The sequence below is a fragment of the Miniopterus schreibersii genome (genome assembly GCF_964146895.1).
Source record: "Miniopterus schreibersii genome assembly, chromosome: 9".
NCBI classification, from domain to species: Eukaryota; Metazoa; Chordata; class Mammalia; order Chiroptera; family Miniopteridae; genus Miniopterus; species Miniopterus schreibersii.
The window spans coordinates 72089985-72112987 of record NC_138118.1 but is presented as its reverse complement, the minus strand read 5'-3'; the positions used below and the strand labels follow the sequence as shown (position 1 = coordinate 72112987).

Sequence of the window (23003 nt, the reverse complement as noted above, 5' to 3'; positions counted from 1 at the left end):
CCTCTATGATTGGATGGGTGGACTTCATATTAAAAAAAGAAATTGGCTAGCTCTTTTGGAACATGCTGTAAACAGCTGTGACTTTCCAAAGGGCAGGAATACATTCATTCATTGTTCTCATTCCCTCCTCACAGAATAAAGCCCTTTTCCACCAATTCAGTCTCAAGGAGAACTGGCTCCAGCATAGAGGAACTGTGACTGAAACAGAGGAAAGTGAGTATGGTTTTCACCAGGGTCTGGGGTAGGTGGAGCCGCCGTCAATCACTATGGCTCTCCAGCGTTAACACATCAGCTGCCTTTAACCATTTCCAGCCCTGACACCCTTTCACCAGCACGTTAGCATAAAAAATGTTTTTCTTTTCTTGCTTTGGGCATTACCGTTTTCTTGATAGTATCCCCGGGACCAAGGACATTTTTAATTTGGGAAATAAGGAAAGGAGACTGCAAAGAGCCTCCTGCATTCTTGGGAAGGGTTGCAAAATTGCCTGGAAATGCAGCCTTCCTCTCGACGTCTTCTCCCCCCTCTGTCAGCCCATGATGGCCTGTGACTAACTGGAAAGGCCACTGAAGCCAAGGTGCAGGGCACATTTAGAGAAAAAATCTCAGAGAAAATAATGAAAGGAAGGGCGTGCAGTCGCAATTCCTGCAAGGCAAGGCTGTGCCGGGCAGTGCCCCACGCCCAGCATGGTCTCAACCAGTGCCCGTCAGTGCCCACAGGGCTCACGACCTGGCAGGAAGAAGACTGCTCGGTCAGTACAGGAGGAAACACTTGTTCAGACCCTGAAGATGCTGACGTGCTTTTCTGTGGTGATATTTTATAATGGAACAGAAAATGGTTTCCTGCTGTTTGGATAAGTGTTGAGTCAAGTGCAGAGCCAGGAAACACTTACAGCAATTAAAATGTTCACGCTCTGTCACTCAGAGACTTTCTCTTTTAGCTGGCCTTTCAGTAAGTCCTGCAGTTCCAAGAGTGAGCATTTAACATTTGCTCAGCCTCTTGAACACTTAACGCAGTGTCACCAGGATGCTTCTTCTGTTACATTGTTTATATATAATGCTGCTCATGAGAGTGCTGTTGTATCATATTAAGTGAAAGAGCAAATGAAATTATTTTACCTCCTAATTTCTTACTTGCTGACCTTTCTGCCTATTTGTCTCACAACTTAATTATATAATTTTCCAAGCTGAGTTTCAGAGAGTCTGAGTATTCCAGCGCCCCCCGGCCTCTTTTAGTTCATCAGTTTGTTAAGCACATTTAGTGATTTATAGATCAAATCTTTGCCTTGCTCAAAAATTCCATGTTCATATGCAAAGAAAAAAGGCTTTTTGTCTTTCACAAGTCTGTTGACAACATATAAAACAACTATTTGTTAGATGTTGTTGGTTTAGTGACACACCCAACTGTAAATCCCTCCTGGTGGCCTGTTTACTTGGAGGTTGACACGTGGAAACTCCTGGTTTGTCTTTTGCGTTACTTGCATTTCTGTGAAAACATTCCAGGGGTTATTTTTGCGGAGCCATTTAAATTGCGTATAAAATTTCTCTCCCAGCTGCACTCCTTTTTTTAAAGTTTTGTATTATAGGAGAGAAAAATATCTAAGTATGTTATTGACCTTCTGTCTTTTCTAAAGAAGCTAGTATTTTATTGTTCAGAATAGCTGATATAAGAAGCAAGTAATGTGTCGATTATCTCAATTGCTATTAAAACAGCTTCTGCTCTCCAATCATAAAGAACCATTTTGCCAGGACCCATTCGCCCAGCTCGTAATAATGTCCTAGTAATAATTATTTGCACCGCAGACAATAAAAATGAAATTAAAATGGTTAGAAATGTGACCTCTAGTTGGAAACTAAACTCGCTATCACATTAATGAGGCAGAAGGGGCAGGGGGAAGAGGGTCATACTTTAAAAAATCAAGAAGTTTGAACAGCATGGATGGACCTGGAGATTATTATGCTGAGTGAAATAAGCAAGTCGGAGAAAGACAAACGTCATATGATCTCACTTATATGTGGAATCTAATGAACAAAATAAACTGAGGAACGAAATAGAAACAGAGGCATGGAACAGACAGACAGCTCTCAGAGGGGAGGAGTGAGGGGGGGACTGGATGAAAGAAGGTGAAGAGATTAACCAAAGAACATATATGCGTAATCCATGGACTCAGACAACAGTGTGGTGATGGCCAGAGGGAAGGGGTGGTGGGGGCTGGGCGGAGGTGGGCAAAGGGGGATAGGAGGAATGGGGACATCTACAGTAATGTCAACTGTCAACAATAAAGTTAAAAAAATAAGAATAAAAAGAAGGTTGAACACAAGAACCATGGCAAACGATAGATTTTTCGATAAGCTTATGAGAATTCTAATAACAGAATGTGGTGCTCTTGATTGGGCCACTGTGTCGGGAAATGGAGTGTAAAATAAAAACGTGTGAGTTAGACATTTCAATATACGGCTTCGGGAGGTCTCAGTAACCGTCACAGAAGGGCCCGTAAATACAGTGCATGTTCCACACACTCCGCTGTGTTGTGGTCAGACCATCTCCACCGCGAGCAGACGCTTGGGTCTCTCATGACAGTGTGGGGAGCCCAGGTCCTGCTCGGCCTTGCTCACCAGAGGGTGACGTCTGTATCTTGTGTGTGCGAGCGCACATTTGTGTGCGTGCACCCCCAGGCCCCCACGTGCACGCGTAAGTAGGTAGTCCAGCTGCGGTCAGGTGAGGAAGGCGGTGCCTTGACTGAACAGAGCCTGCACCCCGCAGCCAGGGCCCTTGGTTACTGACAGCGCTTCTGTCTCGTGCAGTTTTCTGCCACGTGTATATAACGGAGCACTCCTACGTCAGCGTGAAGGCGAAAGTCTCCAGCACGGCCCAAGAGGTCCTGAAAGTTGTGGCGGAGAAGATCCAGCACGCGGAAGAGGACCTGGCTCTGGTGGCCGTCACGTTCTCCGGGGGTAAATTGTCTTCTGTCCTTGAATATTAATCTTTCACTGGATCCTCTCTGACAGGAGGGAGCTGACATTTTTTTTATAGAGTAAACGTGCAGCTGGTCCCTTCTGGGTCCGCAGCTGGATGACCACAGGAACAAGGAGAAGCCGCCTGCCAGAGGTGTTTCCATGACAACAGCTGGGGGCCGTAGGATGCTGAATTTCCTCCCCTAGAGCTGAGTAGAGAGGCATGCCCATGTTTTGAAATACATTATAAAGCTTTTCATATTTTGTACTCTAGATAAGCCTTCTATTTTCATATTTAAATTAACTTGGGAAATTGCTAAAGGACAGAATTACTTTAGGAAGAAAAAAGGACCGCCTTGAGCTAGCCGTGTTGCTGGCTGACAATTTAATACTTAAAGACTCCCTACCGAAGGAAATAAAAACTGAACAATGAGCCCCAAGCTCACAGGCAGTGTCCCTTCAGGTGGACGTGGGAGTGAGGCCTGGTTATATAGCTCTTCCCCCTGTTGGGCCTCATTTATCCTGGGAGGATGGTTTATTGTCTGTTTTGAGTAAGATCACACAGATTACAAGCTGACACTATTGATCTGTGCGACCTGAACAGACCCCTTCGTTTTCATGAGAGCCTGTCAGATTTCGGCTTCCCTGGCCTCCTTTTGGGCTTACAATCTTTATTTAATATCTCATTAACCCTGAGAAAAATATAAAGAAAGTGACTTTGCATCAGTCCTTGAAAAATGGGAGAACTCTGTGAACTCACCAAACAGAAGTGAGGGGTGGGGGAGCAGACGACCCGCACTTCTGTTTACCCGTTAGCAGTATGTGACTGAATACTGCTTCTATTGCGTGGTTCCTCAGAGCCAGGTGAAATGGTCCTACAGGCCAGGGGATTACAATGCAAACATAACAGCCTTCTGTCCAGATGCCTCCTCTCTAGGGCCCTAACTGCATCCCATCAAAAACATTATCTAGAAAACAAAGAGCAAAAATTCAAGAAACATGTGGGTTACGTGAATTTTAATCAGAGAGTGACCAAGTTTTTAATAAAATATATCAGATATTCCAGACAGATATGGCAAATGGATATTATGTTTAATTTTAGGTGACCAAAATTATTAAGTGATTTTAAACAATTTTAAGTTTCATCTAAACCAACATTTGCCTCTCAAGGCACTAGCTTTACAAAAAGCAATCATCTGGTCCCCATTCAGACAGAAGGTGCTAGAGGAGAAGGGACCTCGAGTGAACTTGGCGGCACAGGAGAGCCACATGAGACCCAGCAGGGCCACATGTGAACCTGGAAATTAACGAGTGGCTCCTTTACTACCCAATTTCTATGTGATGGCCATGAAATGCCGTTTTTACACTCTATTAAATCGGGTTCATCAGGGTGAGCAGTGGCGTTTTAATGTGTATATAGACTCATTGCTAATCACCAGTAGAAATATCAGCTTATCTCTTGAATTATCCCACAGATTTGGAAATGTGCCATTATTTCCCATCGATTAGTCGTTTTGTCCGTTAAGAACCTTTCTGTGTGCAGCTTAATATCCCCCAAACAGTAACGCTTTTATGAAGGAAAAAACAAACAACAGAGCTTAATGTATTCCTTGTTCTGGTTACATAATTTTCAATAAATAATATTTTAAATGCTACTGCAAAATAAAATGACAATGAGATCTACTGTTATTTTAGTTTTGTCAAAAAAAAAAAAAAAGCTTAAAGATGTTGGCCATTTGTAGGTTTCGTGGATTTTTCTCAAAGGACTGGTACTGTTCTCAGAGCTTTCAGTTGGCTTTATGCTGCTTTGTATCGAGGGTGGTAGGTATATGTATAGAGTAACAACAACCTACCCAGTTATTCAGAGCTTAAAATTTTATCAACTGATCAGTTTTAATCTCTTATAGTATAATGACAAACCTAAAAATAAAGGAAAAAAATGTCTTAGCCCGTGGGAATATTACTGTCAGAACGCCATGGCATTTTATTCCATGGAGTGGCTCTCATAAATTGATATTTAAGGTATAGAAGGACACACAGAGGGTTGCAAGAAGCTGTAGGCAATGAGGGAGGAGATGGAAGAACCTCAGAGCCCAGCCCTGTGGAACCATTTAGTACACACGTCAGCGGCCTGACAGGACAGTCCTATTGATCTTTATAATGCGGGGCCATAAAGAATATATTAGATTATCATTTGTGTGCTCTGTAGGAAACAGGACTGTTCAAAACAAAATTTGGCCTTTTAGCTGATTAGGTTATCGAGAGAAAGACATGGGATATCGCATTTCCCAACCGCGCAGGGTATTGGAAGGGCTGCTTTGGGAGGAGCTGACAGTGGAATAGACTTGAATATTCCTTTAGTCGATTCCCACCTGCGTTTTGTAGTTAGGAGCAGGACATTTCTCCTAACTCTCTTGTGGTACAAGAGAGCTTCAGCGACCATAGAAAAATGGTCAGAGGATAGGAGCAATTTGCAATAAGGAAAATAAAATGGAAGAAGAATATGTGAAAAATTTCAGCATCACTGGTAGTCAAGAAATACAAAAAACCCCCCACAAACCTGTTTCTGGCTTCAGCCAAAACAGCCAACTGACCAAAGGTAATGATCAGTGTTGGTTGGTGTTAACATTAGAAAGTAGTTTGGCAGTTTGCGTCCAAACCTTTAAAATATTCATTCCCTTTGACCCAGTGATTCTACTACAGGGGATCAATCTTAGTAAAATCATCTATAAGCAGCGAAAGATTTATGCACAGGGACATTGACTTCAGCAATATGTATTATGACTGGGATAACAACAGACCCCATTTATCAAGCCCCTGCTGTGTGCCAGGCCCTGTGCTAGTGTTTAGCATACATCTTGCCATCTAATTTATATGACCAAAAAAAATTGGAAAACATTAAATGTTCAGCAACAGTGAAAAAATTAAGTGATAGTATAATAGACTGTTATGTAACCAATTAAACATGACATAAATAATTTTGACAAATGGGTAAGTGCTTAAATAAAATCAGAATATCAGACTACATATGGAATAATTGCAAATATATGTATTCATAATAAACATGTATGCATATGTATAAATAATTACCACTATATGTATGTGTATGTACACACACACTCTTACATACAGATTAGAACAGAAATATACCCAAATGTGAACCAATATTCCCATCATATGGTTATCTCAGAGTGATGGGATTCTGAGTGAATTTTATTTTCTCTCCTAAAATGTTCCGTGTTCCAAAAAATGACTAAATATTGTAAGAGAGAATCACAGGAGGATCCCATTTTATAGATAATGAGCGGTGACAGCCATGCCCCCACTGGTACCACTATATAGAGTATGCAGAACTCAATTAAATCTACTATACGTCCTATTTACTTGGAAATACTTTTTCTTTGGCAAGTTTCACTCTTTGGATGTACCTTGTATGCCTACTGCTGTACTTGTGTTTCTAATTCCTTTTTTTTTTTTTTTTTAAATAAAGGAAAGCATGAACTTCAGCCCAACGACTTGGCCATCTCCAAGTCCCTGGAAGCATCTGGTCGGATATATGTCTACCGGAAAGACCTGGCCGACACCTTGGTGAGGACCTTTAGCCTTGCACTTGGATCACGCAGACACAAGTGTCAGACTAAAAACATACTTGCACATGTTTTATAATGAATGTTAGAAAAATACATGGAATTGTTTCTTCTTCTAGCCAACAGTACACATGTCAAGTAACAATGCTTTGGCAAATCAAAGACACACAGCTCGAAGAATTCTAAACGCTTCCTAAGTCAACTCCTGCTTCCCTCTGAGCCCCTGAAACAAGGGATTTGGGAGAAGAGACTCCTTCTCGAATGGAATTCTAATTCCACTTTTCTGGCGGAGCTATGGAGAGTAGGCTGAGAAATGCACCGTGAGGATTTAAGGGGAAAGCGAGCCTGCCCTTTGTTTCCACCCATTTGGTGCACCTGGAGTGCACCCTTCCCTTGCAGAAAGGGTGGAGGTCAGCCTTCCCTGCGTAAAATGATCTCATCACAATGGGACAGCAGATGCCACTGAAGAGTGAGCATTTGAAGGAATGTAGAACCCATAAGTGTAAGTTACTTCAGTTCAAATTTAGGAACATTGACACGTAACTAGATGATTTGCTTGTTGTTTCTAAAAACCTCAGTTTAGCCCTGGGCAGCATGAGCTCAGTGGTTAGAGCACTGGCCGGTGCACCAAATGGCCTCAGGTTCGATTCCCAGTCAAGGGCATGTTCCTCAGTTGCATGTTCAGTCCCCAGCCCCAGTCGGGGTGCATGTGGGAGGCAGGCAATTGATGTGTGTCTCTCTCTCCCCCCCCCCTCCCTCTTCTACACTCTCTAAAAAAAAAAAAATCAAAAAAATATCCTTGGGTGAAAATTAACAAAAAACCAACAAAATACCCTCAGTTTACAGCTGCTCTCTGTCTGGTAGCATCCATCACCCGTAAGAAGCTGGCTTTACCAGACTGTGACTGTGTCCTCCAGACTCATGGTCCTGGTCTGTGTCATGGAGTCATCCCTGGGCTGGGGCTTTCTAGCTGGTTCCTGCTGTATATATAATTGGATGTATATACCATGTGGGTAAAACCAAAACTGCTTATCATAAAAATGTTTTATGTAAGATTATCTACAGGATATCATGCTACCATAATATTAGTCACTGTCATTTTTGATAATTATTACCAGACACCTATGTGCTGCTTAATTTACATACAGCATCTCATTTACCATCCCCAGTAACCCTGTGAAGTTCGGAGAGGCCGAGTAGCTTACTCTAGCTTCCTACAACCAAGCAGGGGACGGTGCTAGGAACTGAGTCCATTTATATTTGGCTCCGGAGTGCCTGCCCATTCCTTTCATTTGGATGCAATGAGAGAAAAGAAGAGGGAAACCTATTGTCTAACTTGGACCCGTCCTGCTGCTGAGTGCCCGGCAGGTCACTGGTCCTGTCTGCACATGATGTAATTGCATCATCGACACAGGACACACTGATGCTGCACAGCATCTGAGTAAATAATGAAATTGAGTTGACTTCACCCCTCCCCATGAAGGAGGACAGTCTGCTGTGTAGCTGCTCTGGGCTCCTGGTGATGGAGGGAACCCTCTCTAACGGTCTTCCCGCCCTCCCGCCTTCCTGCCTCGTGCCACGCAGACTTCTCATGCTGTGACCTGGTGTTCATCCCCAGGGCTCTCATCTCCGCTGTCCAGGGCCAGCTTCAGAGAGGGGAAGGCAGGCCTGACTCGATGTCTTAATGGAATAAATGGGTGCTTCAAAGTACGTTCCGAGATGAGCCAGACACCATCCCGCCCTGGAATGTTTCCCCCACCAACTTGGCACACCACCTAAAATTTCCCCAGTAGAATCATAGCTGTAGGTATTGTTTTAAATGTTTTTATTGACTTCAGAGAGAGGAAGGGAAAAGGAGATAGAAACATCAATGATGAGAGTCATTGATCGGCTGCCCCCTGCACGCCCCCTGCCGGGGATCGAGCCACAACCCAGGCATGTGCCCTGACCGGGAATCGAACCTCGATCTCCTGGATCCTAGGCCGATGCTCAACCATCGTGCCATGCCAGCTGGGCAGCTATAGGTATTTTATTACCAAAATATTCCAGTTGACATGGGACATTGTAAGGGAAGAATGACCTGTGAAACCACCAGTATCCAGTATACTTGCCTGTGGACTATATTCTTGGAAAGCAGGGACTAGAGCCCTGGATGAATGGGTTGGAGAATTACATATATAATGTTTCTTGGAGAGGGTGGGGGACAATCTTGAATAAACAGAGGGTGGTACCAGGGGAAGGAGCATATTTGGGGAGAGCGTAGGGGGCGGTTAAAGGCCAGGTGAAAATATCCTCACGCCTCCAGATCAGTAAACCTAGGTTAGTGCTTCTTCTCAACTCGTGGCTCTCCCCTTGAATGTCTGCTGTGCAGCGTGGTGGCCATCTGGTCCCAGTCAGACAGTCCCTGAGAAACCTTGCCTTTTCCCCACCCCAACACCTCAGTATTTGCACGCGCATTTATGCCGTCTGCCCTTACTGAGCCCCACTCTGTCTCCCACTCTGGGGTCACAGGGACAGTTTGTACCTTGACCTGCTCTGAACAGAATCGAGTCTGTGGGAAAGCTCTGTGAAGGTCTTTTGCCATTTATTTTTTAAGTAGAAAAACTATTCATAAATGTAAAAATTCTAAAAGGCAAATTATTTATTTTGCAGTTTAGAAACAGAGCTTAGTATCTGGAATCTGAACTATTCCCTTCATCCTGTGATGTCATTTAGTTTGCCAAGTCCTACTCTTTGTTTTCCAAGTCACCAACAATTTCAACATCACTAACTATTCAAATCCAACCCCTGAAATTGGAGGGTTTCTATTTTAATTAAAAATATCAAATATTTCGGAAAGATGCCGAATAATTTTTAATGCATTTGACAGTGACAATAGATTTAAAGTTGCAGTGACATTTAGTAATTTCATGCTATATTTTAAGGAACTATTGTACCCTAACACATACCTACTTGTATAGGGAAAGCAGTTGATGCTTAAAATAACCACCCCCCATAGGGTATAAATGAAGTAACTTTTATTTTTTTATTTCATGTTTAAATAACTCGCTTTCCACAAGCTCTCTAATAAAATATGTGCGTGTGTGTCTGGGATGAGACTCGTTAAACACATTTCCTGTAGAAGCCGTGTCTGTCTTTATTGACGTGCCCTGTGACATTTCTTCTGTTTGTTTTCATACTAACCCCGCTGGCACATTAATTCCTACCAGAAGCCCAAGTGGTTTCAGAGCCTTCGCTCTCATTACGCTGCCTGGCCGGCAGTGTCTTATAATCAGATTTGTGCGGGCACGTGGGGGGCAGGTGGCGGGGCAGACTCGCTCATTGACAACATCCTACTGTTTCTCAGGCGCTTTCCTAACTTGGCTGTAGCTCGCTGAAGGTGAACGGACTGGGGGAAATATTAAGTGCCCTCAGACAAGATTGCTTTTCTAATCTGGGCTTCTGGTGCCTTTCTGTGGGCAGCCAGTGCAGTGCCAAATGTTGGGAAACACTGAGGATCCTCTTGCTTGTTTTGGTTTAGAACCCATTTTCAGAAAATGAGGAATCACAGCAAAGGCCCCTGAGGATTTTGGGGATGAACACTTGGGATCTCGCTCTGGAATTAATGAATTTCGATTGGAGTCTCTTCAATTCAATCCACGAGGTGAGAAAGGAGGGAAAAGTCCAAATAAATGCTAGTGCTCTTTTAACTGTGAATTGTTTTTGAAGAATATTTATGCATGTGACTAAGATACCATGGTCCAAAGAGATATTAGAAAGACTAGTCCAGTCCTAGGAAAATCAGAATACATGGTCGTGCTTTATATCTCCTAGTATAAACATATGTTTGTAGACTGTGGTATAAACATGTTATATTTTTACATGTATGAATACATATGTATGTGTATATACAGGGTGTCCAAAAAAATGTATACACACTTTAACAGCTGATAGCTCAGTTGATGTTTCTTTCTTTTTAGATTTAACCCATTAGAATTAGTAGTTATTTAAAGTGTGTATACATTTTTTGGGACCCCCCTATATATTATGTATCTAGACATATATATTATGATGTGTGTGTATATATATATATGAAGCTTTAATGGGGTTGAAAATATATTTTGCATTCAATACTTTTGATACTGATATTTTACTTTTTCCCATGAAGTTTACAGTAGTTACACAAAAATTATATTTATATTTATGTATATATACATGTGCACACACACATGTATATACTTAAGAACATTCAATAAATTTAGACTGTTCGGCAAGACATCAAATACTTTCTTGAAAATTTTGAGATATAGTTCAGAATTTTACATCCATTAACTTCTCCCTTTAGGACAGCTTATAACATTTATGAAACAATGAGTTGTGGGCAAAATGCTACTGACAATTAATGAGTAAATTTAGCCAGAGGAAAGGCTCACAGGAATCAGAAAACAGACAGTGAGACAGCTCTGGGCAGCCTTATGTTGCATTTGCCTTTTCACTATGAAACGGTCTTTCCTTCTGAAGGAGGAACTTGTGCCCAACGTGATCCCTGAGCCTCACTTTCATTTTGGAATGGCTTTTAAATGTCCTCATATTTTCTCGTTAAATTTACAACAGGATGATCTAAATTTGAGCAAGTAGTGAAGTCATTCCAGCTAAATGACTTGTGACTTTGGAAACATTACGAGAACGGGATGTGTCCCTGCTTATGCAGTGGGAGAATGTGAATTACTTCTGTAAAATACACACACTCCATTTAGAAACGAATCTCTTCTGTTGCCTTACATGGGATCAGTCTGTATATAATAAATAGTTACTGGTCTCTTTTTTATTTTTTTATTTTTTGGAACTTGCTCTTTCTGATTTGATGCTGTCTTATATCAGTAGCTCTCAAAGAGTGCGCATCCAGACCAACATCATCAGCGCCACCCGGAAACTTGTTAGAAATCAAATTTTATTGTCCCTATCACATATCAACTGAATCCGAAACTCTGGTTGGAGGGTGATCCTGATTCGCAGTAAAATTTGAGAACCCTTGTCTAGAGAGTCTGCCTGTGAGGGTCTAATGTGAATCTTACCAAATACTAGTAATAGTATTCATGTACACTTGACTTTGCCAATATGGCAAGTTTAGGAAGTTTGGATTTAATTCAACCTGTGATTTAAACTTTGAATGCCTTAGATTTTCACATAAAAGCATCATTCTTACATTCTTAAAAAAAAATACATTTATATAAGGAGTCTAAGTGAACATTAGTCAATGAGGCATCTCTAAAACTAAAGATAAGTTGTTTCAAATTTAGTAAGTTGTAGCATGTTATGATATGGGAGTGGCTACCAGAAATAGCTTTTAAAAATGGACTGAGTTTTATATCAACTTGACTTTGTGCTAAAAATAAACACTGGCATGAATACGTTTTCTTTCAGCAAGAGCTGATCTACTTCACATTCAGCAGACAAGGGAGTGGAGAGCACACGGTGAACCTCAGCCTCCTGCTCCAGAGGTGCAATGAGGTGCAGCTCTGGGTGGCCACGGAGATTCTGCTCTGCAGCCAGCTGGGCAAGCGAGTGCAGCTGGTGAAAAAGTTCATCAAAATCGCCGCACAGTGAGTGTCTAATGGTGAAAAGCACAATTCCTTTCATCTCCTTGCTGGAGTACAGTTTTTCCCCCTCGTGATGATAGGAAGGGCTGGATGTAAATGTGTAATATTGAGTTAAGTGACCAAATGATTGGAAAGGTCTGTTCATGAATATTTATATCTTTGCATTTGAAGTATTTATATTTTAAAGTAAATGTCAAAATACCAGACCAAAGCACTCTGCTCTGTGCTATAGAACTAATAAGCAGGCAGGGCCACGTCTCCATCCTGCAGCTAAACTGCAGTGTGGCCAGTGAGCCAAAGCAGGCTAGGAAAATGGGGAAAGGTGATGTGAGGGGGTAGGAATCATTGAAAAGCAGGCGCATTTGAGAATTCTGCTCTTGGCTCCTTGATGCCAACAGTATGAACTTGACAAACTCCTTCGCAGGCCCTGCACTGGCTGGTCCCTCATGACCTCTGGGCCTCACCCACTGGGTGCACCCATGCCACAGCCACTCTGAGTGGCTGTCCCTTTCCCATGCACGCCATCCTCCAAGCATGGACACGTGTTGTTGCATCTGCTAAGAATGCCCCCTTCCACCCAGCAGATTGCAGACATTCTTTAAGACATAGGTCAAATGTTTCTTTCTTCCTGAAGACATCACTGATTTTCAAATGCAAAGGTCAGCTACTCCCTACCCTGATCCCCAACCCCCATGCATGCTTTTTTCTTTTTTAAAAGCTTATTTATTATATTTATTGAACTTATCTGTTTATATAGGGTCCCTTCACTGGGCTATGTTAACCTTAGAGGACCAGGACCAAAACCTTTCCCAGTTCCTTCTACCTCCCGGCCCTCCCATTTTATTTCTCCTTTGTCTTCCAAAATAAGCTTTTATATCAAACAGTGTTTTGAGTACATGTCAGTATAACATTCAGGAAATAGGTATTGATCACTCATTATAGGTGCAGATCCATGTAAGGTACTGAGGGGAAATCAGACTGAGCCTGCACCCCATTCCCGCCTTCAGGGAGTTTGTAGTCTGCTGGGGGGAAAGGGCAGTACTTCTATAAGGCAAGTAGCTAATGTGCAGAATAGACTGGGGATATGCCCTGTTATGAGATCACACTCTGGGGGCTTTAGAGGAGGGGACACTCACATGCCAACAGTTTGTGGAAGGAAAACATTTGTGAAAGCAGCAGCATCGGGGCTGTATTTGAATTCTGGGTAGAATTTGACAGGTGTCATTCATTGGAGGTAGAGAACATGTGGTCCAGGAAAGTACCCCCGTCCAGTTTGACCCTAGGGGGGCGGTATTTGTAAGGAAGTTGTGGGAGATTCATCTGTAAGGGAAGATGGAACCAAATTGTAAAGGATTTGGGATTTCAGAGTGAAGATTTGGGCTGCCTGGAGGAGGCAGCAGGAATTCACTGAACATGTTTGTGCAGGAAGCTGATGATCAGTCGTCTCTTGGAAGGCGGATCTGGAAAGTACACGCAGACCGAACCGTAGGCAGGAGACCCCAGAAGCAGGGCGTTTCTTTTACTTAGGCGAGAGAGAATGGAAGTACCTGACTAGCTTGGTGTGACTTGAATGGAAGGAGAGCTAGACAACAGACACACCGAAATCTTGGATTCCTTTTATGTTAAATGCTCTTTTTTTTTTTTTTAATTTGGCTAGTATGTTCCATAGTAGCCTGTGAAATACTTAAAGGCGAGGCTCTTCTGAATCAAAAACATTCTTATAAATGCCAGTTACTTGGAGAAATGGGACATTAATGTCCCAAGGAGTACACCACACAGCTCTCTCCCCAATATAAGATTATTTCTATCCTTGGGGAAATGAAATCTATTCATATCGTCCCCACCTGGCCCCATGATCTTGAATTATTTATGGCGCTGGTCTCTAACCCTAGCTCTCGGACTGGAATGCCAATAGAAACACAAAGTGAAATTCTTCATAATCACAGCAGCAGGAGTAACCTGGGAAAACAGTAATTTCCGTGATCACAAAGTGTTTTCCCTGCCTGAGGCGTCCTATTTGCATATTCATGGGTCCCCTCCTCACCATCCCCTCCCCCACCTCTGCCGATAGAGTGGATTTTATTCCTTCGCACAGACAAAGGAGTGTTTGCTGACCTGGAATGTTCAGCTTCAGTCAGTCTGTTCTTGTCACGGAGTGAATGAACCTCAGCGCCAGGGGAGTCCAGCCAGGAATCCTGTCCAATATCTGACTGTAATGGGAGGGCCAGCTGAGACCTGTGAGGTGAGAGGGGCTTGCCTGTCCAAAAATAGACATCTTGCTGGCGAACAGGACGGGACTAGGGAACTATTATAATGAGAGCATGTTATATATAAAGAAAGATGAATTTAAGAATTTTCAGTTCAAACTGTAAATGCATCCAAAATAGATTGCTAAAAAGGAGGAAGATTTTGGAGTGTCAAAGGGTATGAGAGCATAGATCTCCTACAGGTAAGGATGAGCTGGAACCTGGAATCAGTTCATTTCTTTTAGAAACCACAGAGGGGACACCACCCTCCCACAGGGACGCTCACAGGCATTGGGGGCTGTAGGGTGGGGTTCGGCCCTGCCCTCAAGGTTGAACTCTGTGGCCCCAGGGAGTGTGGAGTGTTTTCAGTTGTATCATTTGTGATCACCTGGAGAAAGGACGTTGCCTCAAAGTGCCTTCTGCTTTCTTTTATGCCGCAGCTGCAAAGCCCAGAGAAACCTGAATTCTTTCTTTGCTATTGTGATGGGTCTCAACACTGCTTCTGTCAGCCGGCTGTCGCAGACCTGGGAGGTGAGCCTCGGGGTCCTCATGGAGAGGGGAGTAGGAGGGAGAAATAAAACCAAACCAGAGCCAGGCCGGGTGTGGCTCAGCGGTTGAGCATCGACCTATGATCCAGGAGATCAAGGTTCGATTTCTGGTCAGGGCACATGCCCGGGTTGTGGGCTGGATCCCCAGTGGGAGGCGTGCAGGAGGCAGCCAATGACCCTCTCATCATTGATGGTTCTGTCTGTCTCTCTCCCTCTCCCTTCCTCTTTCTGAAATCAATAAAGATGTATTTTAAAAAAATTGAACCAGAGACATTCCAGCAAAAACCCTTTGTTTACAATGTGTATATTGATTTAAATGGTTTACATAAGTATTACTAGGAAAAAATGTGACCAGTTGGTAGGGACTATGTTGAACCAATGGTCTTCAGAATGCTTGTGTAACGTGTATAAAAGAGATGAGAATTGTAAAGCGTTCCCCAGCCGGAATTCGTCTTCCTCGGTTCTGCACCCGTGGTAGCATGGGTACAGTTCCATGGGTGTCCTTTCAACCGCTCACCTACCTGCATGATGATATGTGTCCAGAAGTCTGTTAGCTAAGATGCTAACGAATTACACTTCTGGGCCTCACACTTGCAGGGCCCCTGGCAGTGTGTTCACATGGACCGTGTACATCTTTGCAAAATTTGCAGAAGTAATTTTGTATTCATTTTCAAAATGCTGTACGTTTCAGGCCTCCCAAAGTCCTGGCTCGGCCTCTGTTGGTGTCATAGGATGAAGGCTGTTTAGGTTCTGAGATGGAGAGGCCCCCAGAAATTAGCACACGTTCTCAAACATGGACCTGAAGGGCACATGTGGGAAGAACTGAAATTGGGGCATCCCTAAATTTAGCCAGACACGGGGGATAGAGCTCTCTGCTTCTCCCATGGCCCGGTCACCTTCTTTCCTTGGGTTTTTGTTTCCTTTAATCTCTGTTCCCTACTGACTGGCTACTTTGCTCCATGGACCATTTCTCTCCTTCATCCCTTCTCTTTAGCCATCAAGTCTCCTCTTGTCTCTAGCCCACACGTGTTTCACTTCGGTCTCCTCAGCCTCTCCCCACTCTTCCCAGATTCAGCTCCAATCGCTAACTGCTCCATTCTCTGTGGTTCCCAGTGCAAACTCCTGCCAGAGGGAAACCGATAGGCCACCTGTTTCTTTTCTTACCTTAGATCTCAGCATAGGTCTCTGGGCAACTTACAGGTTCCCCTTCTGTGAATCAGGGAGATACTCCGATGGAATGCACTGTGGTAGGGGGCCTGAGGGTCAGGGTCAGTGCTCCTTAAAAGGGTTCAAAAGAAAGAAATGAAAGGCTCGCCTGCTCTGGTGCAGCAAACAAGACCATGTGTGCCCATCATATGAAGGAGGCAGGCGACGAATGCCCTGGTTGACCAGAGGAGGAGCAGGTAGCTGGCAGGGACGAGGGGGTAGTGGAATTTGAACTAAACCTGGAAAGAAGCTTTGATTTGCAGAAATTGGGAGGAGAAATTAAATTTAAACAACACGCATTCTGTGAGCACGCTGATTGCCTACCTTGTGCAAGGCACTGCATTTTCACGCAGGAAGGGAATGCGTCAGGTAGATCAGCACAGAGTGTGCCCTGATGCAGGATATCTTGAACCAACTCCAGGCGACCGCAGAGGAGCAAGTAGAGGGACTCATTCTTCCTCAGGGGAGCTGAGAAGGCTCTACAGAGAAGCCCTGAGGAGCAGGGTCTTAGAGGTTGAGTTGGGAGTTGCTGGGCAGTTGGGGTGGGCATCCTACGCAGAGGCGACCACAGGATCTCTGGGCCCGGTGACAAGTGAGCACACGACCCCAACTAGGCAGTACAGGAAAAGGGGCAGATGTGAAGGGCCTAGAACGGAGGTCAGCCAACTTTGTAGCTAAGGGGCCAGACAGTATCATTGATACAAAAAACGTCAGCCAACATTATGATTCCCAATCAGCAAGACTCTTTAAGATGAGGGCATTTGCCAAAGGTAGAATATGGACTGCAATCCAAGTTTTTATTAAAAAGTGACCAGCGTGTGGAATGTCTAACCAGCTAGATTCCAGTCCTGTGGCTGTTATGTATTTGAAACCGTTTTTAGCTACATTCCCAAGGAATGTCGCATTACGGGGTGATGAAAATTGGATCATGAGAAGCAGTCAGGGCAGAAGCAGATGACAGATGTATTTATGGTCAGAAACATGGCACCTGTGAGCACAACTTAATGAACAGCCCCCCCCCCCCCCCGCTGCCCCCGTCGCCTCTCAAAATAACTGACCCCTCTGACCTGTTCTTTTTTCTTTTTAGAAAATCCCTGGGAAGTTCAAGAAACTTTTCTCTGAACTTGAAAGTTTAACGGTAAGTAGCTGACCAGAGGGGATTTATTCTTCAGATGAGTTGCTAGCGCCTAAGCTCCTTCTAGAGTTTAGCCATGGGTGCCTGCACGCCACCAGGGCAGGGAGCTTAGACGAGTTCACTTGTCTACAAAAATGTAGCTTCGTGTCTTAGGAAGGGAAGGGAAGCAAGTTTATAAATAATGCTGCTGGTTCTCCGTGGAAAACGGTAGCGAGAATGGTCCACTTAGTATGATTTTTTAGAAGGCAGATTTTTTTTTTTTTTAAATATGTCTTTACTGATTTCAGAGAGAGGAAAGGAGAGGGAGAGGGAGAGAGAGAGAAACATCAATGATGAGAAAGTCATTGATCAGCTGCTTCCTGCATGCCCCCAACTGGGGATCGAGCCCACAACCCGGGCATGTGCCCTGACCGGGAATCGAACCCTGATCACCTGGATCCTAGGTTGACGCTCAACTGCTGAGCCACGCCCGGCTGGGCTAGAAGGCAGATTTTTAAGTATAGCCCATTTCAAAGCCAGTGGAATGCATGGGTGTAAATGTAGTTTGCAGCCAGTGTCTTATGCATTACTCTTTTCTCCTCTTTGCCATTTCGTAGATTTAGGTACAAAAATGTACCGTTTCTTTTCAGAACACAATGCAACAGCGTTCTCTTGTTTTCTCTGCAGTCGTCTGTGAATCCTGAGGGCAGTTTTTCTTTGCAGTGTAACTGACAAAAGACACTGACAGAAATAACGCAGAGGAAACTGTGCTTAAGGAACCGATTGGAGGAAAATAGTAGGGCCATCAAAAGGTGTCTTTTGCAGCCAGTTCCCATTACTGTAAACCAATAACTTGGCTTTCATTCATTGCCTAGATTTCCTGCCCTAATTTAGTGAGTTTATTTTCCTAGGAAACCTTTGTCTACTTCGTTCCCAGGGAGGACCTCTCAGTATCTAAATCATGTTCAGATTGCTTAGCAAAAGCGGGTTGAGAATTGTTTCTATAGCACATTGATTTTTCTTTCTCTTTGTAATCTGCTTGGTTCGGCAGGATCCTTCCCTGAACCACAAAGCCTACAGAGATGCATTCAAAAAGATGAAGCCGCCCAAAATCCCTTTCATGCCCTTATTGCTTAAAGGTAACGATTTTTTTTTTTCTTCTATGCCATGTAATTTCACCTTCCAGAAATTAATCACTGTAACTATAGAGGACAGAAAAAAGAGCACTCAGTTTATTTCTTTAAAGTAATTTTGACACTCAGACCTTCACGGTGTTTGCTGGCGATCGTTTTCCAGATGCTCCGTTACTTCTGAGATACCCAAAATACTGAATTGTACTCGAACAGACATGAAAACATTTTCTCTTCACTCACAGAGTTTGTCACTGGAAACTTCTGTGTTTTCACTTTACTCTGCTTCTAAGCACTATTTGATTTTCTGTGAGTTTACAATCCACTTAATTCAACCAAGAATAGGCTGAGATGAAGACCCCCCCAGTGGTGATCGGTCGAGCGCTGTGTTGGCGACCTAGGTTTCGGAGCTGCAGCCCACAGCCCGCTGCTGGGTGAGGAACAGCTCTGGGCAAGGATGGGCTCTCTTCTTTCGAGGAGTGGGATCCGTTTGTGGCAGCTCCACATTAGTCCACTGACTTCTCCTCTGTGGAGCAGCAAATAATTTGTCGTGAAACATGTTAGTTAAATGTACTAATGAGATATCACCAGACTCTTTCAATTCCAGGGAATTCATGTAGGGGAATTTTGTTTTAATCTGGCCTATGCTCCTGACATTCTGCCTATGTCTTACCTGCGTGCTTTCCAGGGAAAGGGGGTTTGGTCATTTTTTAAATTATTTTTCCTTTTTATTGATTTTAGAGAGAGGAAGGGAGAGCCAGAGAGAGAGGGAGAGAAAAAAACATTGATGTGAAAGAGAAGCATTGATTGGTTGCCTCCCGCACATGCCCCAACTGGGGATCGAACCTGCAACCTAAGTATGTGCCCTTAATGGAGCTCAAACCAGCCACCTTTTGGTGTCTAGGATGGTGTTCTAGCCAACTGAACCACACCCACCAAGGTGGATTTGGTCATTTTTCTTGGCCATATTTTGATTCCTTAAACAGATTTTATAGAAATACTCTTTTATATAGCCTCTGCTCTTCAGAGGCTGTAACCTCGGCTGGGCCGGCCCCATGACTGGGCCTGTGTCTGTGATTCGGAAACGGGTTTCCCAGAACTGGGCTGCTGGTTGGCCTGGCCAAGCTCCTCCCCCGCCCCACTGGCAGCAGAGCTGATATTCCCTCTCTGCTTCTCTCAAGAACAAGCACAGCCTGGAGAATTACTGAGTTGCTGTGCACACTCGCAGCCACTCCTTTAGTCTTCATGTGGCATAAAGCGGGAATCTCTGCGTAACAATAAAAACAGTAATATACTAGGCCGGTTGAGAGGCGCGCGGATACTTCATCCAGCTGAAAAGATCCCGCTAATGTAAATGGATGAAATAAGGAGAGACTGTAATAGCAAAATAATTTAAAAGTTCATGTGATTCTACACATTTATTTCCTTTTAGGATAGGTTTATTCGGGCTTATGATTTTTATTTGCAAAATGAAACACCTTTAACGGGAGAGTGGGGGTGGCAGGTGGGAAGCAACACAGGGACTCTTAGACACATAGGAAAAACAGAATATGAGGTCAGATCTTAGAAAGGAGTTGACTTTAGGAATTAAGATTTTTGAAACAAATATGTTTAAGGTAATGAGAAATTAGCTGACAATGCCCCTTCAACTTAATTAGATACGAGCAAAGCTTTCTGCTGTATGTTAGTGATTTTCCCCAAAAAACACTTAATGCCGTCGAGCGTCTCACACCTCTTAGCTTGGATGCAATTTTCTGCTCTGCTGAGTTTATCGAGACACCTCGTTGGCAGCACAGCAAGTTTCCCTTTTTTTTACTGAATACACATCACTCATCCGCACTAGTAAATTTAAACACCTTTTTCTTTTTTCATTAGAAGCTTTCTTGAGTTAAATAAGCACTTATTTTTCCTTTAACTTTTTGTCATGGTAAAAATCAACATCATTAGCATTCTTTTGTATTTGAAGTTGCCATTTTGGTCTCAAATAATTTCCAAAGGAAAATAGGATGAAAAATAGAAATATGTATATATCACAGACACTTTGGGAAAAAGTGAACCACATTAATTCTTAGGGTTGTTTTTAACTGAAAACTTATTTTAAAAGTTGCAATAAACTACTTTAGAAGGACCCAATTTTTTCATGAAACCCCCGCACCCCCACCCCACCCAACACACCTATGCTTCCTACTTTGGGTTCCCTTTAGTTAGAGTAAAGGGACCGAACTGAACTGGTTGAGTGTTAGGAAGGGTTAGGCCTCCCATGTTTGATATTTTGAGGTGGTCAGTGCCCAGTAAGCCTGAAGGCTGTCAAGTAGGCACATAGCCTGAGGCTCCTGTCAGCCACCAGCTTTCCTACCTTCCAGCTGAATTCCCTGCCTTTCGACATGCTTCCCCGGTGCTGCGCTGTGGAGTCCCTGCGTCAGTGTTGAGGAAAGGCTGCAGCCGAGCTAAAGGTCCAGAGCAGCGGGATACTCTCTGTATTACGCAGCGTTTTTGGAGATGGTGGTCCCTCCCCACAGAGCAAATACTCACCAGGTGTTTGAAGATACACTGGGGTCCTCGTGGGCTGGGCATGCGTCTTGGGTAGACATCATTGTGCAGTTTTGTGGGGTATTTAAAGAAAGGGAGCGGCAGGGTGCTTGTACGTTTCCTCTTTGTCCTCCACTTGCCATCTCTTCAAATGGAGTCGTTTCGCCCCGCAGTTCTATTCTGTGAAGTGTTTGGGGCATGTTAGGTGTCTCCCCATAAAAGGGGCCTGGAGGCGCCCACTGCCCACACCCTGAGCTGCTTCACAGCCCGTAAGCTCTGAGATCCCAGCTTCTGAGCTCAACCGCCTGTTGGTTTCCCTCTCTCACGCCTTTCCCATCCCACACCTGCCATTGAAATATGTCAAAACCCTCAGTCACCTGCACCCCCTTCTCACGGGTGGCAGCCCCTTCCGGCCTCTCTTCCCTGCCTCAGCCTCGCGCAGCATTAGCCTGGCGGCCCCTCAAACAGCAGCCACCTTCCTCTGCTCACCTGGACAAGTCCCCGAGACTGAGGTTAATTAACTGAGGCCACCCGGGAAGGGGAGACTTACTGCTGCAGGGCGCCCCCCATGCCGTGAATTCAGCAAGTTGACTGTCACAGGCCGTAAGAAAGGTCAAGTCCTTTCAGCAGCTGAGGTACCAGAGAGACAGTGGTGAGAGGATCGGGCTCCCTGGGTTCGAATCCTGGCTGTGACATTTAGAGCTGTGACCATGGGTCGTCTGCACACGTTCTGTGGACCAGTGTTTCTTCACATTTCTTCTGCTAGGGCTTCACCTTCAGTCTTTTGGGAGGATCCAGGGAGTTAATGCTGTGTCCTACGCAGTTAACAAATATAAGTTGTTGTTATGTTCATCAGCCCTCATTGTCATCCTTGGGAACACAGGAAGGGGTTGGCAAACCTGGTAACACTGGGGACATGGACTCAAAGGACGTTTGTAATTCAAATTCTCAGGGAGTTCGGAGAGACTAGGCTTTTAGGTGGTGGTTCATGTAGATAAAGAGCACACACAGCGCTTTGTTTGCAATACAAAAAAGGTAAAAGTTACCCGTGTTGACTGCTTTCCTAAATGTTGTCACACAATGAAAACTTGCAGTTTTCTTCTGAAAGCAAAAATCATGAGAGGTAGTAAAATAACCAGAAATGTTGGCAAATGACTGTGTAACTGTGAATCGTTTTCCTGCTAGGACATCAGTTTTTTAAAAAAAGAAAGAAAGAAAAGCATAGGAAGCTGGGTAAGGGACGCCCTGAGGAAAGTGCATCGTGTCTGTGCAGCGATGTGGCTCCTGCCGCCCCCTGGCGGGCATCAAAGTTAGGTGGCCGGGTGTGCTGTGGGCGGGCTTACAGGGCACCTCGCTCTCATAGCCCCACTAGGAACCAGCAGGGGCAAAGTCTTGATTAAATGCAAATGATTTCTCTTCCTGTCTAAAGGAATTTTAAGCTGTTCTTTCCCACTTTTACATCAGGTTATTTTAATAGGTTTTTGAAAATTATCTACACTGGTTTGCCCTCCACATCCGTGATATAACCTGATTATTTTCATGCTCTACAAATTGTAGTATATTTCTTTGTTTCTTGTCTGTGAGGATTCCCTAGTGCTCAGTCATTGGCCCTCTAATCTGAGTTTTTACATCACCCATTCTCACAGCTTCAGCTGCTGTCTTTATTGTACCCAATTCCTAAATTCCCGTCTCTTGAGGAGGCAGGCACCCCTGTGTTTTGCGCAACCACAAGGACACTTGTATTTGAATATGTTCTGTCACTGTAAATGCAGTGAGGCCCAAACCAAATGTAACTTTCCCTTCCTCTGACAGTGTACCTGCATCCTACTTTCCTTAGATTATTTTCATCAGTGATGCTTTCTTCCTACTGGTCGAATAGGGCCAGGGACCTTGCCGTTTCCAGACCTGTCTCTTTCCTTACCCACTTCTCATACACAATCGGGCACTGACTTTGAGAGCTAAAAATCTAAATGTAGACATCTAAATCTAAATCTGAACGTTTTGAATAAAGCAAGTTCCCTACACTTTGCCACAAATTGTGTGTTTTTTTAAAAAACAACAACAACATAACATAAAATCCTATTATTTCTGGAGATTCAGTTGTTTTCTGCT

At 43.9% G+C, this 23003-nt stretch overlaps 1 protein-coding gene across 1 annotated transcript in view; it reads left to right on the top strand.

The window, feature by feature from the left end:
- Window positions 1-23003, top strand: part of RAPGEF5 (Rap guanine nucleotide exchange factor 5) — a 192152-nt gene that overhangs the window by 157452 nt on the left and 11697 nt on the right. The window contains exons 16-23 of the mRNA XM_081147885.1: window positions 135-213; window positions 2803-2952; window positions 6443-6540; window positions 10060-10182; window positions 11943-12121; window positions 14805-14895; window positions 17206-17256; window positions 18284-18371. Coding sequence (XP_081004011.1) covers window positions 135-213; window positions 2803-2952; window positions 6443-6540; window positions 10060-10182; window positions 11943-12121; window positions 14805-14895; window positions 17206-17256; window positions 18284-18371 — 859 coding nt within the window. The remainder of the gene's footprint in view (window positions 1-134; window positions 214-2802; window positions 2953-6442; window positions 6541-10059; window positions 10183-11942; window positions 12122-14804; window positions 14896-17205; window positions 17257-18283; window positions 18372-23003) is intronic.